Source organism: Salmo salar, chromosome ssa02 (assembly GCF_905237065.1).
Source record: "Salmo salar chromosome ssa02, Ssal_v3.1, whole genome shotgun sequence".
Classification (NCBI taxonomy): Eukaryota; Metazoa; Chordata; class Actinopteri; order Salmoniformes; family Salmonidae; genus Salmo; species Salmo salar.
In genome coordinates, this window is record NC_059443.1 from 63104370 (window position 1) to 63131115 (window position 26746).

Here is a 26746-nt window from a genome sequence, read left to right on the forward strand (position 1 = left end):
AAACCCTTCCCTTCCTTCCTTGTTAAATAATTCCATCCTCCTAAGCCGCCCCCTCTCCCCATCACTCTCCTCCCTCCCACTCTCTCTCCTCCTGCTGCTGCTGTTCTCCCTGTCCTCCCCCTCAACTCCACCCTTTTTTTCCCTCCCTCGCTTCATTAAATCCAGACGGGACCCTTGCATCCACCCCCCCAGTCAACCTCGCTGCCAGGCAGCCTCGTAGCAACAGAACATTAGCTCGCCCCGTAAACTCCTCCCACTCCACATCTCCTTATAGGGTAACATGTCTGCTTGTCATGAAGCCCCTCTCACTCCGCCCCCACATCCATTTCCTTGTAGGGACTTATGCATGCTCCCGATTATCACGTGCACACCACGTTCTCTGTCATCTCTCCTGTATTGTGTCTGGTATTAATGGTCTGTTGGGCTCCAGTGCAACTCTTTATGAAAAGGTACACATTCAAGACAGACATGGTTGACAAGATCTGTCGGTCAATATTGCTTTACCGTACCGCTTGTCAACCATGCAACTATGCACGCAACCCCAGACAAACAAACAAACAAACAACCACACACACACGAGTCTATTGACACTACATATGACGTTCCTCCTCTTCTAACACATTGTCATTGATCACGGAACTAGTTTGTCTTGTTCAGAAGACAGGAAGTGCTCAATACCAATCTGAGTCTCACATGGCCAACGTGTCCATGTGTGTACATAAGCTAGTGCCTAGATGACTGTTGTACTGTCAATCACACTGTGCACTGAGTGGTTGGAACAAGGCTTGTCGGGATTTCACATCCTCCCCTCTTTGGAAAGTGCATCATTAGTTTTCAATAGCAAATCAGTTTAGCGCTGCCAGAGAGTGGATACAAATGAACATTCAAAATGGACCTCCGCAAAGAAGACTTCCACGATCCCAATAGTAGAACGGTTTTGCAGTGTTAACTGGGCCCATTAAATAATCCATTATTATTACATTTGAAGCATGGCTCAGGACATTGTGTATCCTTCATGCCCATGTGGGCCTGAGCAAAGTTGTTACACTTCCTAGCGGCACTTCACGCCTACCTCGATCAATGAATGATCGTCATAGCAACAACACTAATAGACCATTTTGAAGAAAGGGGGCAGAATCATAAATCACCGGTACTGCCTTCGAAGAATGTCAAGAGCTTTTGACCTCCATAGTTTAAGAAAATGTGTGTGTGGTGAGCCAGGTAGGCGTCCCTCCCATGCCTTAGGGCACACGCTTGGGTGGGGCTCTGCAAATATTTCTCAATTTCTCCAACCCTCTCTCTTTCTCTCAGTGCTAGGCTATCCCTATTAGCACAAAGAGCTCTGTAGTAAAAGCACACCTTAAAACAGAAGCTATAATTTACTGTGCCAGTGCTTCTCCAGAATTTTTTTTTAAAAATCCCCCTTTCAAGTGAATTACAACTTTGGATCCACAGAACTGCGATGTCAGCGATTCAGCATTCTATTACGTCACGCAAAAAAATAGCTTTATCCAGTGAGCTATCCATCTCACTGTCTAGATTATATGTCCACACCCATCTACCTCCCTTATCCATATATATTTCTCTATCAGTCCATCTGTGTATAATCTATCCTTTAGGAACAACTATGACTCCTATGGGCCTTCCTGCAAAGACAAAAGGTGGGCTGTCTGTCACCTTTCATTTCAATTTACATTCTTCTGTTTCCCCTCTCTCTGTCCCATCCCCCTCTTTCTGGGGCTCTTAAAGGAAAACATTGAGATAACAGCTGCTTGGGCCCCAGGGAGAGGCACAGGGAAAAGAGGTCAAACAGTAAAGGGAGCAGGATTCAAAAGGTACTGCTGAAAGAAGTGTACAGGCCAACGCATGAATGCAGGCAGAGCACTAACCAGGGTCGTCACTCAGACACGGGTGGAACACACAGATGGGACCACTGAGTCACCCCTCAAATATAATGATATGACGATAGTCTGACACACACACGAGAGTCTCGACCTTCAACAGTGTGTGAGAGAGAGAGAGAGTGTCTCTCAGAGAAATAAGAGAGTGAGGGTGTATTGGTTGAGAAAAAAGAGAGCAAGACAGCGAGAGAAACAGAAAGAGAAACAGAGAGAGAGAACTGTTCTTGGGGCACCTGTCCCTTTCGCTCAGAGCATAGAGGGATACGTATACACACAGCTGCAGAATTTCTTTACCGCCCATTTGCTCTCCTCCCTCCTATTCCCCCTCTCCTATTCCCCCTCTCCTATACGCAAACATGTCTTGAGGTTTACTCAGACCCCGAGGATAGTGCAGGCTAGAGGCCTGTACGTACACGGTAGTCTTATTCTCACACACGTACACATCCCTTTCCCTGTTCTCCAGAATTGCAGGAACAAATATTCCCGTCCATATGTGCTCCATATAAACATAAATGCTACGAAGCATGAATTGAGAAGCCAGAGTGCAAATGTAGCCAGTGAAAGTATCTGTTAGCACTAGAGGCCCAGGGCAAGAGAACAGATGCCATGACAATACGGTACTGCAAAGCTCACACAGCATATTATAATACAGATTCTATCTTCAAAGGCTCCCATCTCTGTCCCTCTCCTAGTTCAGCGCAGTATTCCAGTGTTGATTTCCTATTTACCGACGCTTCTGACTGATGATTGGGTGGAAAGCCATGCATGAAATGGCCTCACTAGCACACCGCTCAAGTAAAAGGGGTCAAACACAACGCTTGGCATTTGCGCCGAATTAAGAATCACTGCTGCTAAAGAACAGACAAACCTAGTTTATGTAATTTAATTGTTGTTCTTTTAAAAATAGCAACCGCAACACAGTAGAATAAACCTTGCAGAGGGGATTTCAAGATAGGAACTCACCGACAACACGGAAGGATAGTACAGTCCCATCATCGTATTTGTGCAAAAACTTGAAATATCCGTTTATCCTCTCTCCTTTCCTCCTCTCTATCCGAGTACGTGTCCCCTCTTCCAGCTCACTCTCCCGTCTATCTGTCGGTCTTCACAGATTCAAAATCTCCCTCCTCTTCCCTCGCTTGCTCCGTATACCATGCCAATCCCCCCTCCCCACCTCCTCCGCTCTCTCTGTCCCTGTCACTCTCCCTCGTTTACTTTTTTTCTCTATTGTGCTTTCCTTTCCCTCAACCCCCAGCCTTCTGTTTCTCTGTCGTGCCGTTGCCTGTTCACTGCTCATCCCTCTCTCTCTCTCCCTCCCTCTCCCCCCCTCTTTCACCCAGATAGCCTGATGCTCCCCAGCCACACTTCCTCCTCCCCTCCCTTTACGCCGCCTCCTTTCCCTTGCTGTCACACCTGCAAACTTTCCCCTCCCCTACTTCTCTCTCTCCGTGTCGCAGTATCTCCCTCCCCCATGTTCTCCTTCTCTCCATGTAGGTGAGTTAAACTGGGGCTGCTCGCACCACTGGGAGACTAAAGAGAGAGAGACTACAGAGTGAGCGAAAGAGCTTTGTTTCCCTCCTTCCTCTCCTTTCTGTTTTTCCTCACACTGTCTCTTCGTCTCCTGCGTGACACTCTCTAGGCTCTTCCATCGGAAAGTCTTTGATCACCTCGTCTCATGCTGTCAGTGACAGTTTAGCAGCTCTCCCCCAGGGAGCTTTGTGAGCGACTTCTCATCATCTCAAGTTTTTAACCTCTTCAGGCCAACATCCCCTCACGATACCGCCGTGGTCCAAATGGCTTTTTCCTCTATACTGCTTCCTTGAGGAAGAGTAATTTAAGAATGGACAAATTGTAAGTATTTTCAGTTAAAAGACACCATGCCATCGTTTTCCTTTAGCTGTCATTCCACACTACACAGAGGTATACAGTAAGTGGACATGAGGACAGTCTGTATTCTTCTATTTGGCCACAGAACAACAACCAAGGATATAGAGATGTATAGATAGTGGAGTGGAATGGGAATATCCATTCTAGTAATTCTAATTCCATGCATACATTGTCAACCATGTAAAACGTTCATGATGAATGATGTTACACGGCATCCGTAGCGCGAGGGAGCGAGGGATAAAGAGAGAGGGATGAGGGGATTATGGAAAGAGCATGGAGGATGAATGGAGGATAATCTGAGGATTACCAACACCAACTAAACCACCTAATAACACAATCAGCCTCTAAAACACACCCAGGTAAACACACTGGACATACGGTACACACACACATTTATGAGGTAGGCCCCTATGTATTTTTTTTATTGTCATATGGGCTGTGTTGACTGCAGGGCACACACACACGCAAACAGTTTGTATCTCAGTTAGTAGTGTTTCCACTAGGATTTATTTCAGCAGCGGTGGCAAATACTTTATATCTGGTTCAAGTTTACATTGAAAAAGACCCCCAAAATTATTTCAAAATAAAATAATTATACATACAGTTGAAGTCGGAAGTTTACATACACTTAGGTTGGAGTCATTAAAACGTGTTTTTCAACCACTCCATACATTTCTTGTTAACAAACTATAGTTTGGCAAGTCAGTTAGGGCATCTACTTTGTGCATGACAAGTAATTTTTTCAACAATTGTTTACAGACAGATTATTTCACTTATAATTCACTGTATCACAATTCAGAAGTTTACATACACCAAGTTGACTGTGCCTTTAAACAGCTTCGAAAATTCCAGAAAATGATGTCATTAGAAGCTTCTGATGGGCTAATTGACATAATTTTAGTTAATTGGAGGTGTACCTGTGGATGTATTTCAAGGCCTACCTTCAAACTCAGTGCCTCTTTGCTTGACATTATGGGAAAATCAAAAGAAAATCAGGCAAGACCCCAGATTTTTTTTTTTGTGGACCTCCACAAGTCTAGTTCATCCTTGGGAGCAATTTCCAAACGCCTGAAGGTACCACGTTCCTCTGTACAAACAATAGTACGCAAGTATAAACACCATGGGACCACGCAGCCATCATACCGCTCAGGAAGGAGACGCGTTCTGTCTCCTAGAGATGAACGTGCTTTGGTGCGAAAAGTGCAAATCAATCCCAGAACACAAAGGACCTTGTGAAGATGCTGGAGGAAACAGGTACAAAAGTATCTATATCCACAGTAAAACGAGTCCTATATCGACATAACCTGAAATGCTGCTCAGCAAGGAAGAAGCCACTGCTCCAAAATCACCATAGAAAAAAGCCAGACTACGGTTTGCAACTGCACATGGGGACAAAGATCGTACTTTTTGGAGAAATGTCCTCTGGTCTGATTAAACAAAAATAGAACTGTTTGGCCATAGTGACCATCGTATGTTTGGAGGAAAAAGGGGGAGGCTTGCAAGCCGAAGAACACCATCCCAACCGTGAAGCACGGGGTGGCAGCATCATGTTGTAGGGGTGCTTTGCAGCAGGAGGGACTGGTGCACTTCACAAAATAGATGGCATCATGAGGAAGAAAAATTATGTATGAAGCAACATCTCAAGACATCAGTCAGGAAGTTAATCTTGGTCGCAAATGGGTCTTCCAAATGGACAATGACCTCAAGCATACTTCCAAAGTTGTGGCAAAATGGATTAAGGACAACAAAGTCAAGGTATTGGAGTGGCCATCACAAAGCCCTGACCTCAATCCTATAGAAAATGTGTGGGCAGAACTGAAAAAGCGTGTGCGAGCAAGGAGGCCTACAAACCTGACTCAGTTACACCAGCTCTGTCAGGAGGAATGGGCCAAAATTCACCCAACTTATTGTGGGAAGCTTGTGGAAGGCTACCCGAAACATTTGACCCAAGTTAAACAATTTAAAGGCAATACTACCAAATACTAATTGCGTGTATGTAAACTTCTGATCCACTGGGAATGTGATGAAAGAAATAAAAGCTGAAATAAATCACTCTGCACTATTATTCTGACATTTCACATTCTTAAAATAAAGTGGTGATCCTAACTGACCTAAAACGGGATTTTTACTAGGATTAAATGTCAGGAATTGTGAAAAACTGAGTTTAAATGTATTTGGCTAAGGTGTATGTAAACTTCAGACTTCAACTGTACATATACATACACACACACACATACATACATATAGGCAAAACGCTGTAGTATATACTCAAAACAAACTATTATGTTTTAGAATAGTGAGGGAGAAATTGAAGCTACAGGCAGGATAGCTCTTCTCCATCATCCATGCCGTATCCATGTGCTTATCTTGATATTGAATTGAAATTCCTACCATATTTTATGTCTATCCAAGGGCAAACAGGAAATAAAAATAAACCTAGAGCAACCATATACCTAATGTAAAGCCATATTTACAAAGAGTAAACTTAAATAGAGAAGGTTATTCAGGGGGGGTTGGGTTATGTGTGGAAGAAACATTTCAGTTGAATGCATTCAGATGTACAACTGACGAGGTATCCCCCTTTCCCTTATATGAAGTTGTCAGGCTCCCAATCAGAAATGATCCGAATCCACATCACCACCTTGTGGCTTGAAGATCTTAGAAAATAACTTCAATATGTCGTTGCCCATATATGGAAGAGGACAACGGAGGACATAAGATAATGAAAATATATCATACAATATGCAAATGTCTCACATGTATGCAATTATGTTAAGGAGACTGTAGTCTTACCTGACTGTGGGTTGGGTATCCATGGTAACCAAGGGTCAGGGGGTCATTGTTCTGAAAGAGAAGAGAGCAGACATTTAAAAACAAGAAAAATGTATTTATTTAGTCTGTCTGGCCGAAAACAAAAGGTCACCAAAATTATTATCATTTTTTACATCAACGTTTGACCCGGTTTTTTTTGTGTCCGTTTTAAGTTGTATAATCTTCACTCCTTTATTCTCTCTTTCCAGCCAATCATCGCTCTCTCCTCACCAGTATATTCCATGTTCTAGTTAATTGATGCATTAATGGCCACACTAATCAAATTAAATCTGCCTGTGCCTCACACACTCTTGTAGCTAGCTCCTCCACTCATTGTCCTGGTGTGTCCTCTTCCTCTCTCTCCTCACGCCAGTGGAGCTATTGTGTGTTAGTTAGGAGAGATAAGAGGACAGGAAGAGAAAGAACGAGGGACGAGGAGGGGGAGAAAAAGAGAGAGACTCACCGCAGCGCTTAAATCAGAAATAGGTCACAAGTGTCATGGAGTATACTGCCTCCCTCACATCATCTGCCCTGATGCAACCCGCTGTCAGATTCCTCTCATTTATTTGCTCCGTTATAATTGGTGGGGGTGGTGTTGCAAGAGAAAGAGAGAAAATGGAAAGAGAGAGATGTAGGCTAGCTACCAAATATTTGGTGAGTAATTGCCTAGTGTCCTCATTAAGCTTTCCTATACCCCCCCTTGTGCTATCAGTTAATGTTAGGTTACCCGATGTTAATTACACGCATAACACCATGTACTGGCATTTATGCAGTGTTCTATCAAAATACGGGATGAGTTGGTTTTACAGCAATTACTATACGCTCGGTTTGAGGGGAATAAAACATAGGCTTGGCTGTGTATCGCTACATCAAAACCATCTCTCATTTCTGTTTTCCTCCTCCCTCATCTCCCTTTCATCTGGAACCAATGTCCCTCGCCTGTGTTGTCCCTGGAGGGAGCACTTTGCTCCACGCGCATCACAACTTGAGCCCTCACAATGAACGCTGTAGCCATCTACCTCAAGCCACAGGCGCTGTTACACAAACACTCCATCACAATACTTTTTATGAAATTCAAAAGTAGAAAGTAGAGTTGCTATGCTCGTTCGCTGCCGTTTGAGTAAGTGTCCTGGAGAGCCAAAAATGTACTTAGCGAGAACAGACTTTTGAGGCAACAGTAAATTATTAATTGCCTTTTAGAAGCCTGACTAACATGAATAAAGTATAAACATCTATTTGAAACGGAGGGTAAATTCCCTGAACTGTGTTGTAGTCATGAAGGCAGACATGCAATAATACTAGTCAAATCCAGACACATTTTTTAAGGGGCACCGCGTAATCGGATAATTATGTTGAAAGATCTATGGGGGAAGGGCCGGGGCGAGACGGTAAAATCACATCTGGAATAAATATTTCTGGAATAGCTCAAAAAAAGGAGGGCGATCGAGGAGAATGAAGGGATGAAAAGGAGGGAGGAGTGGAAAGTGAGGGAGGAACCCGGGCTAGATGGAGAGAAATGGGGTTAAAAAAACAGTCCAAAGGAGACAAGGACTCCGTGCCAAATAGCACCCTATTCCCTACAAAGTGCCTATGGCCCTGGTCAGAGCAGTGCACTATATAGGGTGCCATTTGGGATGCAAACAAGAACAAAGACAGTAAGTCATACATAAGCAGAGTCATGCACTTAATTTCCTTGAGGAGAGGAGGGGGGAAAAGGAGGGGGAGAAAAGAGAGGAGAGAGTAGAGAAGGAGGGAAGAGGAGGAGGGAATAGGAGAGGGGGAGAAAAGAGAGGAGAGAGTGGAGAGGGGGAGAAAAGAGGAGAGAGTAGAGAAGGAGGGAAGAGGAGAGTAGAGGAGGAGGGAAAAGGAGAGCTGTCTGAACGGAACATGTCCACTCAGATAAACACTAACACAAACGCACACTCACTCACATTCAGACACGCATGCACACACATGCTCTCTGGATAACAGCTTTGCTATAATCTAAAAGCACACAACGACCCAAAATACTCTCATAAATACACACACACACACGTTGTGCTATCCCCACACATTACAGTTAATCTACTAGACTGACTCCATCTAGCATCTGCAGCCTTTTAAGAAACCATCCAAGTATGTAAATGCTTCTTCTACTTATGCCTTCTGTCTTTGTCAAATGGACAAATTAATGGGCTATTTCTGTTTAGAGGAGAAGCTGAATAAAAGCAGAGGACAAACTCAAGGAGGGAAAAAGAGAGTGAGAGGGAGAGAGCAATCAGGAGAAAGTAACAAGATGTCTTGAAGTCAACAGATGGTGAAAGGAGGGAGCGGAAAGGGGGACTCCGGGGGGTAGGGAATGGGATAGGGCTTGATGGAGGTGAAAAAGGACCCAAAACAGAGGTATGGGTTGAGAAGGGCAAGGTGTGTGTGTGTGTGTCAACGTGAACAGGAGTTCAGTTACTTCCAATGGTCCAAATTTCTCACTCACGTCACCAGTTCACAGGATTGTGGTAATCCCTTGTACACATGGACCCAGTGCCCTCCCAAAACCACAGGGCGTGTGTGGTGGCGATGCCTTCATTTCACAGGCCACCTGGTTATTCACTCATTTGATACAGGATCACTTTCTTACGGAGTCGACTCCAAGTTGAAACCACATCAAATTTTATTCCATTTTTCCCAAAGAACTAGAGGGCCAAGAAGGCATGAGGCACTCAGTAGGATGTGACTCCATTTTAACCACAGAGCCCTTACATTAAGCCTCATAGCCAGCCAGAGGATCCAATAGTATATTCTAGCGCTCTATACTTCCCATTCTTGTCCCTTGACACAGAAAACCTACACTTATAGTCCTATGCTTTTAGAGGGGCTTTAACTGGTTTTAGTGGATGTTGCCTGTATGTGCAGCTCTTGGATCAGTTTGAACTGTTACTGCTGAAGGTTGATGCTAGAACTGGGGCAGAAAAATCTGATTCTAGATCAGTTTATCAAGACAATGTCGACCTGTAATACACTGATAACAAATGAACCCCTGCTACACAGAACCCAAAATAAACAACTTGGGGTTGAGTCAGTGAACCCGATGGAGGAGACCGTCATCATCCTCTCGGAGAGAAATGGGACCAAAACTAAATAAATATTCTCAAACTCACAGCAGGAGAGAACATTTTTCTTGCTGACGTTTCATTCTATTTCGGTCGGGTGGACTGAAATAAAAGTACATCTAAGTGCTGCTGCTCACTACTCTGCTGACCTGGGTTCAAACACTATTCAAAATCATTCCAATTTCCAAATCATTTCATCTCTGCTTGACTGAGCTTGCCTGACTTTAATGGACCAATTGAATAGCCCCAAATGTGTAAACCCGGCCCATCTGTCTCTCCGGGCATGACTAGAGCAAACGCATAAAGCATTTGAAAGATTTCAAATCGCTTTAAACCCAGGTCTGCTGCTCTGTGCTCCTCCACCTACATTAATGTTGTAGTCCAGTCATTCATCCTGGCCGCTGTCACCCCAGGTGTGTCCCTATTAGGTTCGGGACCCGGGTCGTAAGCTGCGTGACAGACGCAGGGAGCTCTGCATACGGAATCAAATTTTATCCGACAACCTCGTCATCTCCAAAATCTCAATTTGCTGTTCTTATTCTAATTCTAACCCATGCATTTTGGATTGCAGCCAAAGTGAAATATGAAGGAGGTTTTCAAAGACCTAGGCAGCTGCAGGGTAAGAATATGAAATAGCAGCTTCATAAGTGAACAACCCATTCAGGGTTAGAGCTTTTATTGTTATGACTGAACTAGATGAGATTAATGATAAGAACTAGATGAGATTAATGATAAGGACTTTTGTGACTTCAATGTGTAAAACAGCACAAGCACGCTATTCCCTATTAGGGAATAGGTACCAAAAGTCAAAAGTAGAGCACTATGTAAGGAAATAAGGTCCCATTTGAGACACACACACTAACTTTAATAGTGTCTATGACAAAGTGTGCAATGGCTGACGGTCCTCTGTCGTGCGATGGTGGAAATGGATGGCTTATCACCATTATCACCACATCCCATTCTACTGGCATTAACCAGAGGTCAGAGGTCATGACGTGGTGTGATGAGCAGCGTGCCAAACATTCTGTGATAACACTCAGTAGGGGGAAAGACAGAAAGAGAGGGAGAGAAAGAAAGACAGCGGAAATGTTGAGAGAACGAGATGAGTGTGAGACATGTCCAGTTACTTGTCTCCTTAAAAAGGAATAACGTCACGTATAAACACAACACTTTCCATGATTCATCCTGCCCATGGGGGAGAGGCCGGGAGGGGGTGAGGCCGGGAAGGGGAACGAAGTTAGATTTGGAGAAATGCAAGCATGCATTTATGAAGTCATTTCTTGGAAAGCTTAGCGCCACTCTCGTTTAAGGAAGGAGCGTTTAATATCTCTTAACCTACTTTCAGCTGAAATATTAATGGAGGCGTCATGTCAGGGGAATAGGAACACAGCACCGGTACCAGGTATTCACTAAGTGGAAAAGTATTAACAGTACTCAATCTAATGTAGTAACAATGAACAGTCTGTATGATAATACTGTGAAAGCCTATTGATTACAATAGACAATAGGAATTTAAAGCAACGGCAATAAATGTACATCACCGGCTTTTGTAGCCAAAATATGATACTAAGCTCTACCGTCTGCATTATGCAGTGTGTGTGTGATTAATCCTCCCCCTGTAGATAGGGATCAGTGTGGTTCTAATGCCCCCTCCTGAATGAGCGGTGATCCCGTTAGCCTAGCGGAAAAAAAGCCTCTTTACTGCTGGTGATAGGGCAAATCTGCTCCCTACTACCAGGGAGGGGATCTACGAGGGAGGGGTGGAGGGGGATCTACCAGGGAGGGGATCTACCAGGGAGGGGATCTACCAGGGAGGGGATCTACCAGGGAGGGGATCTACCAGGGAGGGGATCTACCAGGGAGGGGTGGAGGGGGATCTACAAGTGGAGGGGGATCTACAAGGGCAATAGCAACCCGCAGACTTTCAATACCTTTTTAGGAGCCACGGGAACATTGATCCATACCCCTCCCTCACACACACACACACACACACACACACACACACACACACCACCTTCCATGCTGTCTGTTTTAAGTGAATTAGAGCTATAAGATTGTCTTTCAGCACCCCTGTAGGAAAGTATAGTGGTGAACTGCCTCTAAAGACAGTCTCCCCCACTATTACACGAGGGCAGCAAACTGGCCAATTCCCCTCCATTACCGCTACTTACAATGGCAGAGAGAAGGGCATTTTACCTTCTGATGGATTGGTTAACTTCCCGCTGCAACTTAATGCAACGTGATACATTTAGTGTGTCACGTGACATCCTGCCTATGTATTTCTCTAGAGATGTGGAAATGTGGGTATTTGACAACAACACTGAAAATTACTGGGTAGCTGGGTCAATTTGATTTGGTTGAAATAAATCTGTTGTGATGATACTGGCAGTTCCATCAATTGCATCATTAAGTGGTAAATGTCACCGCCAAGTGCAATAGACCTAAAGCATGTGGGTTTGACTTGTTACAGGAGGACTAAATACACGAAAGGCAGTGATTGTATCCCAGTCATGGAATGGGACGTCTTTGTTTAAGGACCCCCACCCCAACCCCCCTAAATCACACAGGCAAACATTTCACTCCCATTATAAACCAAATACTATTAACACCAAGACGCCAGACGAAGTACGACTGTTTTAGCATAACAAAGGTTACTTTAGTTTGCATTCCTGCTCTTTGAAAACATGCTTTTCTCAGTGATAGAGGCCAAATGCCGCTGCTTTCGACGGAGCATAATAATGTACCGCTGGAGAAAGAGCATAGCCTGCATAACTAAGTCGTTAAATAGGCCTACAATAACAAAGGACATCTGAAGCATTGTATCGTTTCAGGAAAATGTAAGTTTTGAGTACACTTCAAAAGACATGGCAACATTGTAGCAGCCTCCGTAGTCATCGATATTAATAGGCTATATATTGCTTGCCGAGTCCGCGGAGAGCTAAAATGCAGATAGGATACTGTAAACTACTAGTAGGCTATTGTGCGGGCCAACTCGTACACCGATCTCTCTCTCTGGCGACACGCTAATTAATCACACCAATAAATAGATTAAAATGGTCGGAAGATAATTAGCCTAGCGACCTCATTCGAGTGCTAGATTAAATAGTTTGGGTTAGCATGATGTTTCCTGTGCCATGTGTGGTTATGTCTACAGTAGCGAATAATTAGGCTATTAGCAGCCTTTCTGACATGAAAACACCAGTTTGAGATCTATCTATAACAGCGCTTTGCTTTGTGTTTTGGCTGTAAAGCATGCCAGTGGGCGTATTAATTCGAAAAACAGAGCAATTCAAATGCCCACTCCTCTCTCGGTTCCTTCTCACCTGGCCGACCTCTGCGACTACTCCAGATCCGTCAATCCGGGGACGCTTGCACTCTGCCCCGGCCGATTCCACAAGAGCTGCCGACGTCTGCGCGTCAGATGCTGGGTCTCCTCGCTTCATTCCCCGGACAGCTGCGCCAGAAGCCCCGGTCGAGTTGGGATGCACCCCGGCCATTGTGTCCTGGAGCTCTCGATCCCGGTCCATGATAGCCCGAGATACAGGCAGCATGATTGATGTTGTGTCGTTCGACATTAACATTTAAAAACGTCTGATGTTCCCTGTCTAATGCTAAAATATCCACCTATCCTTTCTACCTTGGCCTCTGTCGAACTCTTTTCTGTGGTCAAAATTATGTTTGTAAGAAACAGAGTGTGGTTTTATATAGTCTGTCCCTATGTAGCCACTGTTATGCAACCCTTGATATTAAAAGATGATCAGATGTATAAAATCTGATCAAGAAATTCGATATAACTAATAACTACTTGTTTCTTTAAAATTGTAAATGTGTTGCCCTTACTGCCATTGATACGATGCAGATTACAAATAAATTCTATACAAAATTAGTTGTTAACGTTAATTTTCACCTGTTCATAGCCTTGTTTAGGCCTAGCCTACTAACGTTACAGCAATATTCAGTCTGCAGAAGGCCTAGGCTATTTCATCGTTTTGTTATTAACCTAAGTAATTAACTAGACTACTTCATAATGATACTGCTCCTGGAATAATATGCCCATTCACCGTTGACCCCTTATTTGTGCCAGAGAGAGCCATATTTTACGAAAATACATCAACATCCTACCTCAAGCGCAGGACTAAAATCACTAAACATGTCTTCCCTGACTGCTATTGCCTTTTTCAGTCTACTCGCCAGACTTTTTCGCATGTAGAGAGGGTTATTGAAAGTCAATCCTGAAGAACCATCTCCCCGTGTTTGTCTTCCGTTCTGTGTTAGATGAATTCCCAAAACAAAAGACAACAGGGCTGCGGTATTTCCTTTACCGTCTTCCCTATGTAATTTTTCGTCCTTATCCCGGTGTATTCTTGCGGCGTGTACACTACAGAAAGGAAATGATCTTCCCTCCCCCTCCGTGCTCTCGTGTAGGTCCCTCCCTCGTTCCCCTTGGACGTGCGCCCTCCTATCTTCCGTTCTCTCCCAAAAAAACCGCACACTAGCATGGCAGCCACAAAAAAAAACGCAGTGTGCCGCAGTGCTTATAAACAATTAAAAATGGGGGGCATGTGAGGGCCATGTTCATCTTCACAGCATTTTGAACCTGGACATCTTTAACCAGCGGAATATTAATGACGCATGATTCGCGTGCTCCTCCTTTAAAATAGGCCTCTAGTCTACTAACCTGTGCTGTAGAATAAAAAAAAACATTTCAAAATGTGACATTACTCATAAAATGTGCCATTGAGGTTATAACACGGTTGCGCACCTCAGGAGGCCTTCTCTATCCTGGTTTAGAGCTTGGCTGACACCCAGTGGTCAAAACGAATGATCTTCATGGGAATTAATGACTATAGGCTGATATTATGTATGCATGTATGTATGTGCAATATGGAAGAGGTCTGCTAACTTATCTAAATACTAACCTATATTCAAAACAATGTATGGAGCAATATTGGATATCCAGAATGTTGATTCATGCCGTTGTCTAGAACCTCCATAGGCGGAGTCAGTGTGAACATAAACAACTGAGTACAACACTCGTGGAGTCAGCTTCATGCCATCCAAACTAGACTAGACTGCCTGGGAGCAAGAAACACACAGTCTCCTTTTAAGGGGTTTTATTAGTAGTGAACGAGCAGCCTTGGGCCTGGAGATGAAAACAGAGGGAGGAAAGAGAAGTTACAATGGAAATGTATCAGTAAAGTTGAATCTGTTCCACTGACAAAGAAAATCCTACCAGTTAATCTTCCATGACTATTGCTTTCTGTCCATCTTTTCTCTGTGGAACAGAGACAGGAAATGCATTAGTCCTCTTAAATAATTCAAGTAGCCTTAATTACAAAACCATATTTTTGCTGTGTGGCACCACACGTCAGCCATTTGCTCCATTTCTGGGAATTAAATAATTAAAAATATATATACAAATCTGTGAGTTATGGATGCATCCCAAATGGTACCCTACTCCCTATATTGTGCACTACTTTTCACCAGGGCTCTGCAGTAGCCATAGCGGCTGAACATTGTGTCCGTGCGGTTCCTTACAGTCACTGGCCAAAGCATCCCTCTACACACAGGCTGCCGTCCAGCGGCGAACACTCTTCAGTAGAACACATGAAGTAGATCTGAGGGAAGGAGAGAGCGAGAAGAGGAAAAGGGAGGGTCAGATGAGAAGCAAGTCAGCCACACCTACAGAAGGTGCTGCTTTACTAGCCTCTTTTTTGCCTTTGGCTAGGTCTCAAGACTCCTGTTGTTCATGACCATTGATAGATTAAAGGGCTAGATAAGTGAAATTAATGGCGGGAACCTGTCATGCCCTGCCAGATCACTGAGAATGGAGCAAAGAAAGAAAAAAAATAAAAATAAAGAAAAAACAGGGGAAGATGGCTACTTTAAAACTTAAAACAGCCATTGGCTCCAAGTTAAAGGTCTAGTGCAGGGGCAGCCCTCACCTCTTCATGGTCCTCCAATGTCTGGGTCTGTCCAGAGGTGAGGAACTGGAAGGTGGAGATGGTGAACCTTCGTATCTGGCCTTGGTGGAAGGGTGGGGGTGGAGGAGATGGGTGAGACTTCTGAGAGGCCGGGTCCAGATGGTTAGGACATCTACAGAGGCGAGAATGTGGTTATTCATGGGAACAAGAAAAGCTCTTTCTGAAGATGCTTCCCTTTTCCTCCATCCCTTTGATGGTCTGCCCACTGACGTGTGCAGTTTGTAAATGTAAAATAATATAAAATGAATTACTTGAAATTGTACCCCAAACGTTAGTGAGCTACTAAAGTTTTGGAACAGTGACCTTTGTTGTTATGAAATGAACGATTCAATGACTGAGGTTTAAGTGAAGACTGTCAGCTTTAATTTTAGGGTATTTTCATTAATATCAGATGAAACGTTTGATGAACAGCACTTTTTGTACTTTGTCTCCTAAATTGGGGGGGGGGACAAATTCACTTGTGTATTAAAGTAGTCAGTTTAATATTACATCCCATATTCCTAGCACCCAATGATTACATCAAGCATGTCACTTCAAACTTGTTGGATGTATTTGCTGTTTGTTTTGGTTGTGTTTCAGATGATTTTGTGCCCAATAGAAATGCATGGTAAATAATCTAGTGTGTCATTTATTGTTATTGTAATAGTATGAAATTAGCATATCTTGGGGTATGATATTTGTGCGTCTAACTTTCACTTACGATTCATTCAGGACTATCCATAACCATGGTAGCATCCACATTAATGTAGAAGTGTTTAGAAACATTCTATTCTTATTTACAATTAAAGTGAAAGTACATTATTTATCATTCATTTCTATAGGGCACAATATAATCTGAACAGCCAAAACAAAGAGCAAATGCATCCAACAAGTTCAATGTAATCATTGGGTGCTAGGAATATGGTAGAAAATACTTACCTGTTGACTATAATACACAAGTGAATTTGTTCCAATGCTTTTGGTCCCCTAAAAAAAGGGGGAGATTACGTGCAAAAAGTGCTGTAATTTCTAAACGGTTCACCCAATATGGATAAAAATACCCTCAAATTAAATCTGACAGTCTGCACGTTAACCTCATAGTATCAATCCAAAGTGCTGGATTACAGAACCGAAAAAATATATTTTACAATTAAAAAAAAAAAAGTTTCACTGTCCCAATACTTTGAGCTCACTTGTTGTTGAACACAGACATGTGTGAGCCTAGAAGGTCAAAGGTAACCCTGCAGCATACCCATTATAGAGGAGTACCCAGACAGTCTGTCCTGATCTGGGGTAGGCCACGCAGTAGTGTACCAGCAGGACCACTTTGTCATCTGGGGGGGGTTGAGCAGACGCACCTCAAGGTGTAAGGGTTTACCCAAGAGCATCTGCAGGGGCCGGTGGTACTGGGGGTAGAAGCTACTGTACTGCACGTCTGGAGCGGAAGTGGGGAAAGGGTGTTACTTTAATGTGTAATATAATAATGTTCATCCTTTACAGGTGCTTGACAATGTTTCTTGGCATTCAAAGCAAATTGACATACTGTTAAACGCTCTAAAAGTGATCTTTCTAAGTTTACATGCAAGACTGACCACTACCACTTGGAGTGTAGAGTTCGAGAAACCGACAGCAGCAAAATGAGTGAGACGTGTGAGCAACCAAAGCTGCGTACCTGTGGCAATCCTGAGCTGGACCCCCAACACACCCTGGGCCTGAATGGAGGGGCCCAGGGAGGGGGTCTTGACCAGGAAGCCAACACTCACCACAGAGCCAGGAGTGTACTGGCACTCTACCAGCAGCCTAGGAGCAACAGGAAAACAGCAGGTAGGGAGGTCACAACTCAGATTACAGAATTAGTCAGATACTTCATGCAGTCCGGCACTGAAAAAATATAAACTCCATTCCTATGGAATACAATGCGTCACTCAATAAGATAATGCATTGAATTATTGTTGTTGTTCTCGTTTGATCGGTATGCGTTTTTCTTTGCCAAGTAACAGTGAAATGTGAAATTAACAGCCTATAAACCCCAGTGGGGGTTTATAACTGACCTGATAGGAGAGTCTCTGGTGATGGTCCCATAGTCGAGGGTGATTGACTGGACCGTGTTGATGATCTCCACCATGTAGATTACCGTTTGGCCTACCTCCTGTTAGAACAATAGGGTCCAGTTCAGTAGGGAGAAAACATTTTAAAACTGAACTTGTCCAATTACAAACACAGATTGATGTTGTCCACTACAAAATATTATGCTACATGAACCCTACCCAGATGTTATCAATCACTGCCTGACTTTACCAAGTAGAACTGTTAAAAGAAAACAAAATCTGAGCCATGTTCCATGGGTCACTTCATGTTTTCATGTGCATCTACATTCTTAATCAGAAACTCATGCAGAAATACAGCCGCATCATACCCGCTGTATTTGAAAGTTTTATATCTTGAAAACTTGATTGCTGACATGCAAAACATTGTGGGACTGTATCAACTGTAGACTAATGAAACAAATACCAAAATATAGTTTGACTGAATGTTCCTTTAAGCCCAGCGCCCTTCAGAGCACACAAATTGATTCAGATTCTGACATTTGAGAGAAATGTTAATGAAGTGCACCCATTCAGTAACCCATGAGGCTTAATGGAGTCCCAACCATTGCTAATCAACTCCGACTTCAAAAAATGAACTCAAACTGTACAAGAAGATAATTAGGGGCCACTCGCGTATCTGTGGGCCCCGCAGCCACCCAGTGGGATCTTGAACAGGGCGTAGTCTGCAGTCACCCTCTGAGGGGCGCAGGTGGGGTTGCCAGCTGCAGTGAGCAAGGCGGGGGACAGAGGGGGGTCCGTGAGGGAGGCGGGCACCGAAAAGACAAAGTGGCGGTCCAATGTGCATTCTGGGGAAAGGACATATATACACTCTGGGTTAGCTAAAGGTTATATAAAGGTCATGGATCTAGAGTGGCGTTCCCCAAGGTTTTGACTGATATTGGGACCCTATATATCTCAGACAATTAAGATTCATTGCAGGGGTGAATCTTAATTGTATTTTCTTGATTCCTCGTGTTCTCTCCCTGCATTGGAGAAGGTCAGGAGGGGACAAAAGAATCAAGAAAATACAAATTGTGATTCATTTGGGGTTATACTTACCATCCATGGAGTAGTAGCAGGCAGAGGGCTTGGTGCTGTAGCAGCAGCCCAGAGAGAGACACTCTGCCTGGGATAGAGGGCGGCGGCCGCAGGGGAGGCGCTGGTCACTGGGAAGGTTACACTCTACAGGGGATACACAGGAAATGTCAATGGACAGGAGTGATCAGCAATCTGAACGAGCTGGATATAACATCCTACATATCCCCTTATTTCCATTCAGACAACACAGGACAAGTAAGGCTCAATGCTCGCTCACCATTAAAAACAAATGAAGCAATTGTAAAAAGACTGACGTGTCAGCCATCAAAGCATTCATCAGATCGAGGATAACCGGTTATGTTTCTACCTTGATGAGAAACTGGTATGGAAACTGGACAGGACAACTGGGCCTTCCCTTTTTGTCCGTTCAACGTGGAGTAAATCACATCCATGCGGTGCTCTTTACCCTGTTAGGACCAAAGATCGGAGTCAGTTTAGCCTTTTAGACCATAATGAATGAGAATACATGGACAGGGAGGACCTGATCCTTATCAGCACATAAAACACACCTGGACAGTCATGTGACAGGAGTTGAAGGGGCGGTTCAGGGTGATCATGCCATCCTTGCCCTTGCTTGCCACATACCCACAATGCTTTGGGGCATCCATCAGGCTCATCTCATTCCCTTCGATGTCTGAGAATGATTTGTAGCCATTATTGCACAATCACTAAGACATTTTGAAAATAAAAAGGCCCATATTTGGTCTAACAAAGCCATTATTTGCATTTAAGCCCAAGCTGCAGTTCTGGTGAAACAGCGTATGGTACTGCACAAACCAACACATTTTCCCCCCCACCCCAATCAACTGAAGAAAAAAAAAAAGCGTCGGTCCTCTCAACCATGTTAGAATTCAACTCATGCAGGGATGACAACCATACACACCTGAAACACACACCATCCCAACAGACACACACTTACCCTTGACAACGATTCCAGATATGGGACCTGGGGGAAGCTCCACCCTCATGTGGCGAGCAGAGCAGAAGACGTGTGGCTTAGGGGGAGTGGGAGGCCTGGTGTGGGTCGTGGTAGTGGTGTGGGGTGATGGGGTCACAGTTGACGGGCAATGGAGCTCCAGAGTTCTGTATTGCCCCAGGACTGTGTCCCAAAACTTCAGGGGGAGGGAGAGCTGGTGTGGGTTGAGGGCCTGGATGAAATAAATAAATAATATATAAATAAAAAAAGAAGAAACATTGGGTTTAACAGCCAAAACCAACAACTTCAATGGGCCACATCAAAATAGGAGACTGAGGTCCATTTTCACAGCAAATACTTAAAAATGAAAACAGGGTTATATTCACCAAGCAACAAATGGAAGAAAACTGACAAACAGGGAGGGACTATCTGAACCTGTCCAATAAGGAACTCATTTCCCGTTGCAAAACGCTTTGCTTCATTTTCTACTCTGTGCAGAAATTAATACAACCCAGAATTAAGTTCTGGGGGACTCACCATAGCCTGGCTGTGGCAGGCAGGGAGAGGGGAATGGAGGATCACTCCACCACCCTTACTCATCTGCAGGATGTATCTACAAGCCGCCGGGGCACTGGAGATAGACACCCAGCCATTCAGCTGATCTGAAAAGAGCAATGCAATTCACATGCAAGTCAGTGAGCATTAATGTAATAAAAGTGAATCATGGGCCCATGTGTTCTTCCTGATTGGGTCATATGGTCAATTTACACAGCAGCTCACGTCACAATTGGAGGAAAGACAGGGGTCTAAAATCCATTTCTTTATAGATACACAATGAAGCAATCAATGCAGCAGTTAGTACATCAAATAAGGGAAGGCCCATTGTGTTTCTGGACATCACTAACACCGACCATGTGGCGAGCAGAGGGACATTCTGACCTTTGACCTGGATGGAGTCCAGGAGAGCAGAGGGCAGCGACACCATCATCTGTCCTGCTAGACAGCGGAGGGATGGCCGAGGGGAGAGCCCAGGAGAGAGGGAGGGCTGAGGGGGGAGAGTAGGGGTGAGGATGGACATCCAAGGAGTGAGAGTAGTAGTGGTAGATATGGTCCTGGAGGAGGGTGAGGGGTGGTTGGTGAGGTCTGGGGTGGTTGAGTAGCACCAGGCAGAGCTGTACCCGTGGAAGGAAGGGCCGGGGTGGTCAGAGAGGGGCTGGGCGTCAGGTAGAGAGGATATGGATGGTGTGGCTGGTAGTGTGGCACATCCACGGGATATGGGTCATAGCTACAGATGGTATGGGCAGAGGGAGAGCAGGTGACTGGCTGAGGGTAGTGGTGGGGTGGGTAGACTGTGGGCATTGTAGGGTCCTGAGGACCTGAAGGGAGAGTCTGGGGAGGACTAGCCATGACTGGGCTAGGCCCTGGGGTAGGTAAGGGGTAGTAGATGGGTATGAAGGGGTAATGGTGAGGACCAAATGGGGGGTAGTAAGGACCATAGGGGTAATAGTATGGACCCACAGGCCATTTAGGAGGTTGGGTATAGGGATCCGGATTGGGGCTCCCAGTAGCAGACATGGGCTCTTCAGTAATCAGGGCCTGATTGATGGTCATGTGGACCCCATATGGGTCATTTGGATCTGCAGGTGGTTTTGGAGGTTGGAAAACAGGTGATGAAGGTTTGGATCCAGAAGGGGGAGGAGGAGATCCGGTAACAATGGGGTAAGAACGACGTTCAATGGCAGTAGGTGTTATAGGAAGAACAGGTTCAGTATCAAGAGGTGGAGGTTGTTCGGTATAATATGGAGAAGGTTTGGTATAAGCGGCGGGAGGAGGAGAAGAAGGTTTGGTATAAGCGGCGGGAGGAGGAGAAGAAGGTTTGGTATAAGCGGCGGGGGGAGGAGAAGAAGGTTTGGTATAAGCGGCGGGGGGAGGAGGAGAAGGTTTGGTATAAGCGGCGGGGGAGGAGGAGAAGGTTTGGTATAAGCGGCGGGAGGAGGAGAAGGTTTGGTATAAGCGGCGGGAGGAGGAGAAGAAGGTTTGGTATAAGCAGCGGGAGGAGGAGAAGAAGGTTTGGTATAAGCGGCGGGAGGAGGAGAAGAAGGTTTGGTATAAGCGGCGGGAGGAGGAGAAGAAGGTTTGGTATAAGCGGCGGGAGGAGGAGAAGAAGGTTTGGTATAAGCGGCGGGAGGAGGAGAAGAAGGTTTGGTATAAGCGGCGGGAGGAGGAGAAGGTTTGGTATAAGCGGCGGGAGGAGGAGGAGGTTTGGTATAAGCGGCGGGAGGAGGAGGAGGTTTGGTATAAGCGGCGGGAGGCAGTGGTCGGATAGCTATAAGAGGAGTAAGGATAGACAACAGAAGGACGGTGGACACCAGGGGTGATTTTATTATAATAGTGAAGCATGGGATCGTGGGTAGGGGGCGGGGAGAGGTAAAAGGAGTCACGGTGGTCTCCAGAGGCGTAGGGGTGAGTCCCAGGCCCCATGGGGAAGAAGGGCTGCTGGCCTGGGTATCTCCCTGGGAGAAGCTGATGGGAGCCAGGGTATGGATCGTGACCAGGGTGGAGGAGAGGGTGATAACCAGCTCCACCGTAAGGGAAATGGGGATACATGCCATGAGGGAGGTGGTGGGGAACGCTGGAAGTTGGGGCATCTGTTCCTGGGCTGGGAGTTGAGTATATGGGGTGATGGGAGGAGAGGTAAGGGGAGGGCTGGTGGAGGGAGCAAAAGTCACAGGGTCAGGTATCTGCTGCTGCGGGTCACCAGGAGAGAAGGGTTGAGAAAATGGAGGCGAGGGAAAGAAGGGAAATGGAGGTGGGTGGTGTGAGGGGCAGGAGAGGATGAAGTCCTGGCCGTCCAATAGGACCAGTCGATGAACTCCATTCTGGAAGAGGAAACATTTTATTTATATATAAGCTCAATTCAATGCTAGAGTGGACTCGAAGTTAAATTGAATGATTGAGTATCAACTTCCTACAACTTACTCCGATGGTCACACATGGGGCTGTAAAGGGAACATAAAAGATGAGGTCTTCTGAGTGGGACTCCACTTGGTAGGCACACTCTTTAGACACAAACGGCACCCACTCGCCGTTCTCTGTTAGGGACAGAGAGAGAATGAATCAGTCATAATCCAAATGGGAACATGAGCAGATCAAGCCAACTCACCTATGACCTGTAGTGTGTGTATGACCTCCTCCCCTCCGTGTATCTGGATGGCCATGCCAAAGTGGGAGCAGAGTACTGAGGGGACAGAGTTTGGGGGGACAGGGTGGGGTCGGGGGTCAGGGTGGGGGACTGTGCAGATGATCTTCACAGGGCTGCCCCACCACAGCATGGGCAGGACATAACTACCATGCTGATAGGGGGGGGAGAGAGTGAGTGAAGAAGAGAGGGGAGAGAGACAAAGAGCACAGACAGTGATTAATCTGATGTTCTAGTATGTACAAAAGCAGGGTGGATTGTAGAGTGAATGGACAGGAGGCAATCTGACTGAAGGTTTCTATGAGGAACAGAGCATCAAGGCCAGGCACCACAGGCTGAAAGGACATTTTTGCAGCTACCTACAGTATTCATTTTGAGATGTTGATGTTCATTAATATTAGTATTTTTAAAAAGTAAAAAATAAATGTAAAATTCTCTTGAGTTTATCAAACTACAGTAAACCTTAATTCATTTTAAGCACTTAAAATGGACATAGGTCAATCATTTCAAATCTCATTACTTTAAATTACACAATTTAAAAATCAATTTCATAGAGTGTTACAAACTGGACTATATTTAGTAACTTACTTTGAAGAGATTGTGATTTGGTCTAAATAGGCATTTGGCAGTCTAATTTCAGTGTACTGACTAACTGCCATTTCTCGAAAGTCAGACTACCCACACGCCAACTCACTTTTCTCAGCTTCACCGTAGGGATGGTGCCAGGTTTCCTCCAGACATGACGCATGGCATTCAGGTAAAATAGTTCAATCTTGGTTTCATCAGACCAGAGAATATTGCTTCTCATGGTCTGTGAGTCCTTTAGGTGCCTTTTGGCAAACTCCAAGCGGGCTGTTATGTGCCTTTTACTGAGGAGTGGCTTCTATCTGGCCACTCTACCATAAAGGCCTGATTGGTGGAGTGCTACAGAGATGGTTGTCCTTCTAGAAGGTTCTTCCATCTTCAGAGGAACTCTGGAGCTCTTTCAGAGAGAGACTAATCGGGTTCTTGGTCACCTCCCTGACCAAGGCCCTTCTCCCCCCGATTGCTCAGTTACCCTTCCCCAAATATGTGCCTTGACACAATCCTGTCTCGGAGCTCTACGGACAATTCCTTTCATCTCATGGTTTGGTTTTTGCTCTGACATTCACTGTCAACTGTGGGACCTTATATAGACAGATGTGTGCCTTTCCAAATCATGTAGGTAGACATCAATTAAGTTGTAGAAACATCAAGGATGACCAATGGAACCAGGATGCACCTGAGCTACATTTCAAGTCTCGTAGCAACAGGTCTGAATACCAATGTAAATAAGGTATTTTTAATACATTTGCCAAACCTGTTTTCGCTTTGTCATTATGGGGTGCTGTGTGTAGATTGATGAGGAAATTTCTTACATTTAATCCATTTTAGAATAAGGCTGTACATAACAAAATGTGTAAAAAGTCAAGGGGTCTGAATACTTTCTGAATGCACTGTATAATCTCCAGACTTACCCAGAGAGAAATTGGTGATGTTTATAAAAAAATATAAAAAAATAAAAATAAAAAAAACATACATTTTTCATTGGAAAAATAGACAATCTGCTCTGGACAGAATGTGCATTTTTAGGCTGACTTCAAGTTGTCCAGAAATGTATTTGCACGATATGCAAATGCGTGCATATTTCATGACAACACGTCATTTGCACATTTTAATACAATATTTTCGAACATTTTAATACAAAAAAGGTATAGTTGGGTCTACAGTCAACTGGTAAAAGTGGATTGTGATATGATTGGGGTGGGGGGGGGGGGGGGGGGTTACCCTTTCTTTGAGGGTGTGGGGCCTGGCTTTAAGCAACCTGGGGAAAATATTCTACCTCCTGCATGATGTAGCATCCATCGTATGGTGCCATCATCACCATCTCTCTCCAGGTAGTCTTCACATGGTAGCCACAGGACGGCGGCAGCTGGAACAGGGAGATGGGAGAGGCGCCCGCTGGAACGATAAACAGGGGCATATTCAATATTCAGGAACCTATCCGAATTTATCCAATATAAACTCTCATTTGCCTCATAGAAACAGTAAATGGTTTCCATAATGAATACTTAAGGGCCAGGAGTTTCCAGACCACATGACCTTGCCAGGAAAAACTACTGGGGTGTACTCATTTAGTAGATTCCGTTGCAAAACGTTTGCAACAGAATTAGTTCACTCTAGGAACCAAATGGGAGGAAACAGCGCAAATTAAACAAAACGGGGTGGGACCTACATTCAATTTGTCCAATAGAAACTCTAGTTTTCATTGCAAAATATTCTGTTTTGAGTAAATGGTTTCCGTTGCAAAACGTTTTGCAACAGAATTTGCTAAATAAATACACCCCTGGCCCCAGACACAACTAAACTAACAATCCCATTTAATTATATTCCATAAGTCACTGATGCTTTCACATTGTGGTAAAGGTCTTTAAGAAATATTGGGTGGGTCTCCAACGCTTACCTCTATCCACAAGTAGATGCGTGTATCCTCGTCCAGATGCAGTGAACATCATGAGGTTGTCATTACACTGGACCAGAGGCCTCATCGACAGCCATTCACTGGAGTGGGGGGGTTGTGCTCAGCTGATGGACCATAGACCTTCCCTTGAAAACCGTGGCCTTCAAACCCTATTGGATAAAAGGAGAGATCTTTATCCATGCCCAAACACCAATTTAAAATGCATATACTACTGATAAGATATCCTAATATATGTGATATTAACCCACGACTGCTTGACCTCACGCAGTTCCAACTCCATCAAATTTGCTGACGACACGACAATAGTAAGCCTGACTACAAACATCGAGACGGCCTACAGCTCCCCTGGCCCTCTCCTTAACAGACATGTACCCTGCCAATGAACATTTACCATTGTTAGTGTTATGTATACATTTTATTTATATTCTTTATTATTACATTTGTTTTAATTTCACTTTGACCTGCATTGTTGGAAGTCAGAGTTAAAGATTCACATTACAGGGTGCAGGTGTAATTACAAGGTACATGTGACTATTACACTTTAATCTAACAATAGAAACAGATTCACCTTTTAAGACTGCCTGATGTCCAGCATTGTAATCCAGAGATCTTTTCTGGACATTGAAACCATTACGCACATTCAAAGGCGCCCGCAAATCAGTTGACTTTAGATCAATGTTGGGTTGACTCGAATAATTTATAGAGTTCTCACTAACGTCAATGGACTCTGCACTCTGTTCTTGAATGCTGGACTTATTAACAGTGGGTCGAAGACTGCGCCGAAGAACGGCCAGTCCGCCCAGGTACTCAGGTTTGTGTTTGGCGTCTTGTTTTGTGTTGATCCTCGGCTCTCTGTCAGCATTTGACGCCTTTTCATGATCCGCATTAAAACCATTGAGAATCGTAAACTTTTCTACACTCAACGCACCACAGGACATCAAGTTAGGAAAAAGCTACAGTTATTATACATAAAAACACAACTATGTTTCTCTTCTGTTCGGAAGACATCGCCAGATTGATGCTTCTGCGCATAGAGGCCAACACGCAGGTAAAATCAACTGCAGGGCAATGAATTAGGTCTAATTAGTGAGGACCAATCAGATGGCAGCTCGTTATGAAAAGGCTGATTCCGTCTCAATCAACCTTATTACAACAAAACGTTGATAAGGAATTTTCCCAACACTTTCCAAACAAGTATCTCAACATTTCCAAAAAGCTGTCGTTCCTTTTTGAAAAAACATGCAAGTCTATGGCTGTGTCTACACTTGACCCTTACATGTGACTTCTGCTATCAGAAT

General features: G+C 44.5%; 3 protein-coding genes across 10 annotated transcripts in view; all 3 read right to left on the reverse strand.

Annotated features, from left to right (window-relative positions):
- The window catches only part of LOC106589218 (RNA binding protein fox-1 homolog 2-like), a 33472-nt gene extending 19326 nt beyond the window's left edge, over positions 1-14146 (reverse strand). Inside the window, exons 1-2 of one of the 8 annotated variants that reach the window (XR_006761952.1) lie at positions 13009-14146; positions 6582-6632 (exon numbers count right to left, since the gene is read on the reverse strand). Coding sequence is in view for 6 of the 8 variants with exons in the window: in XM_045707471.1 (XP_045563427.1) it covers positions 6582-6632; positions 13009-13266 (309 nt within the window). In the remaining 2 variants the exon portion in view is untranslated. Of the gene's footprint in view, positions 1-2864; positions 3178-6581; positions 6633-13008 lie in introns of those variants that run through there. The other 7 variants (XR_006761953.1, XM_045707471.1, XM_045707478.1 and 4 more) reach the window with 7 other exon arrangements.
- Positions 14147-15223: 1077 nt separating this feature from the next.
- Positions 15224-20870, reverse strand: LOC123730511 (uncharacterized). The gene is made up of 11 exons (XM_045707487.1): positions 20689-20870; positions 20287-20411; positions 19753-19981; positions 19343-19467; positions 19141-19240; positions 18795-18917; positions 17700-17797; positions 17412-17448; positions 16901-17083; positions 15631-15781; positions 15224-15303 (listed from the first exon to the last, which is right to left on the reverse strand). Exons 1-11 carry the CDS (start codon positions 20825-20827, stop codon positions 15246-15248), a joined length of 1368 nt encoding a protein of 455 aa, XP_045563443.1. The 5' UTR covers positions 20828-20870; the 3' UTR covers positions 15224-15245.
- Positions 20871-21028: 158 nt separating this feature from the next.
- On the reverse strand, positions 21029-26489 carry LOC123737624 (uncharacterized). Its single transcript, XM_045713265.1, has 7 exons — positions 26017-26489; positions 25431-25597; positions 24810-24928; positions 22913-23102; positions 22729-22841; positions 22191-22628; positions 21029-21034 (listed from the first exon to the last, which is right to left on the reverse strand). Exons 2-7 carry the CDS (start codon positions 25513-25515, stop codon positions 21029-21031), a joined length of 951 nt encoding a protein of 316 aa, XP_045569221.1. The 5' UTR covers positions 25516-25597; positions 26017-26489.
- Between the last annotated feature and the right edge of the window lie 257 nt (positions 26490-26746).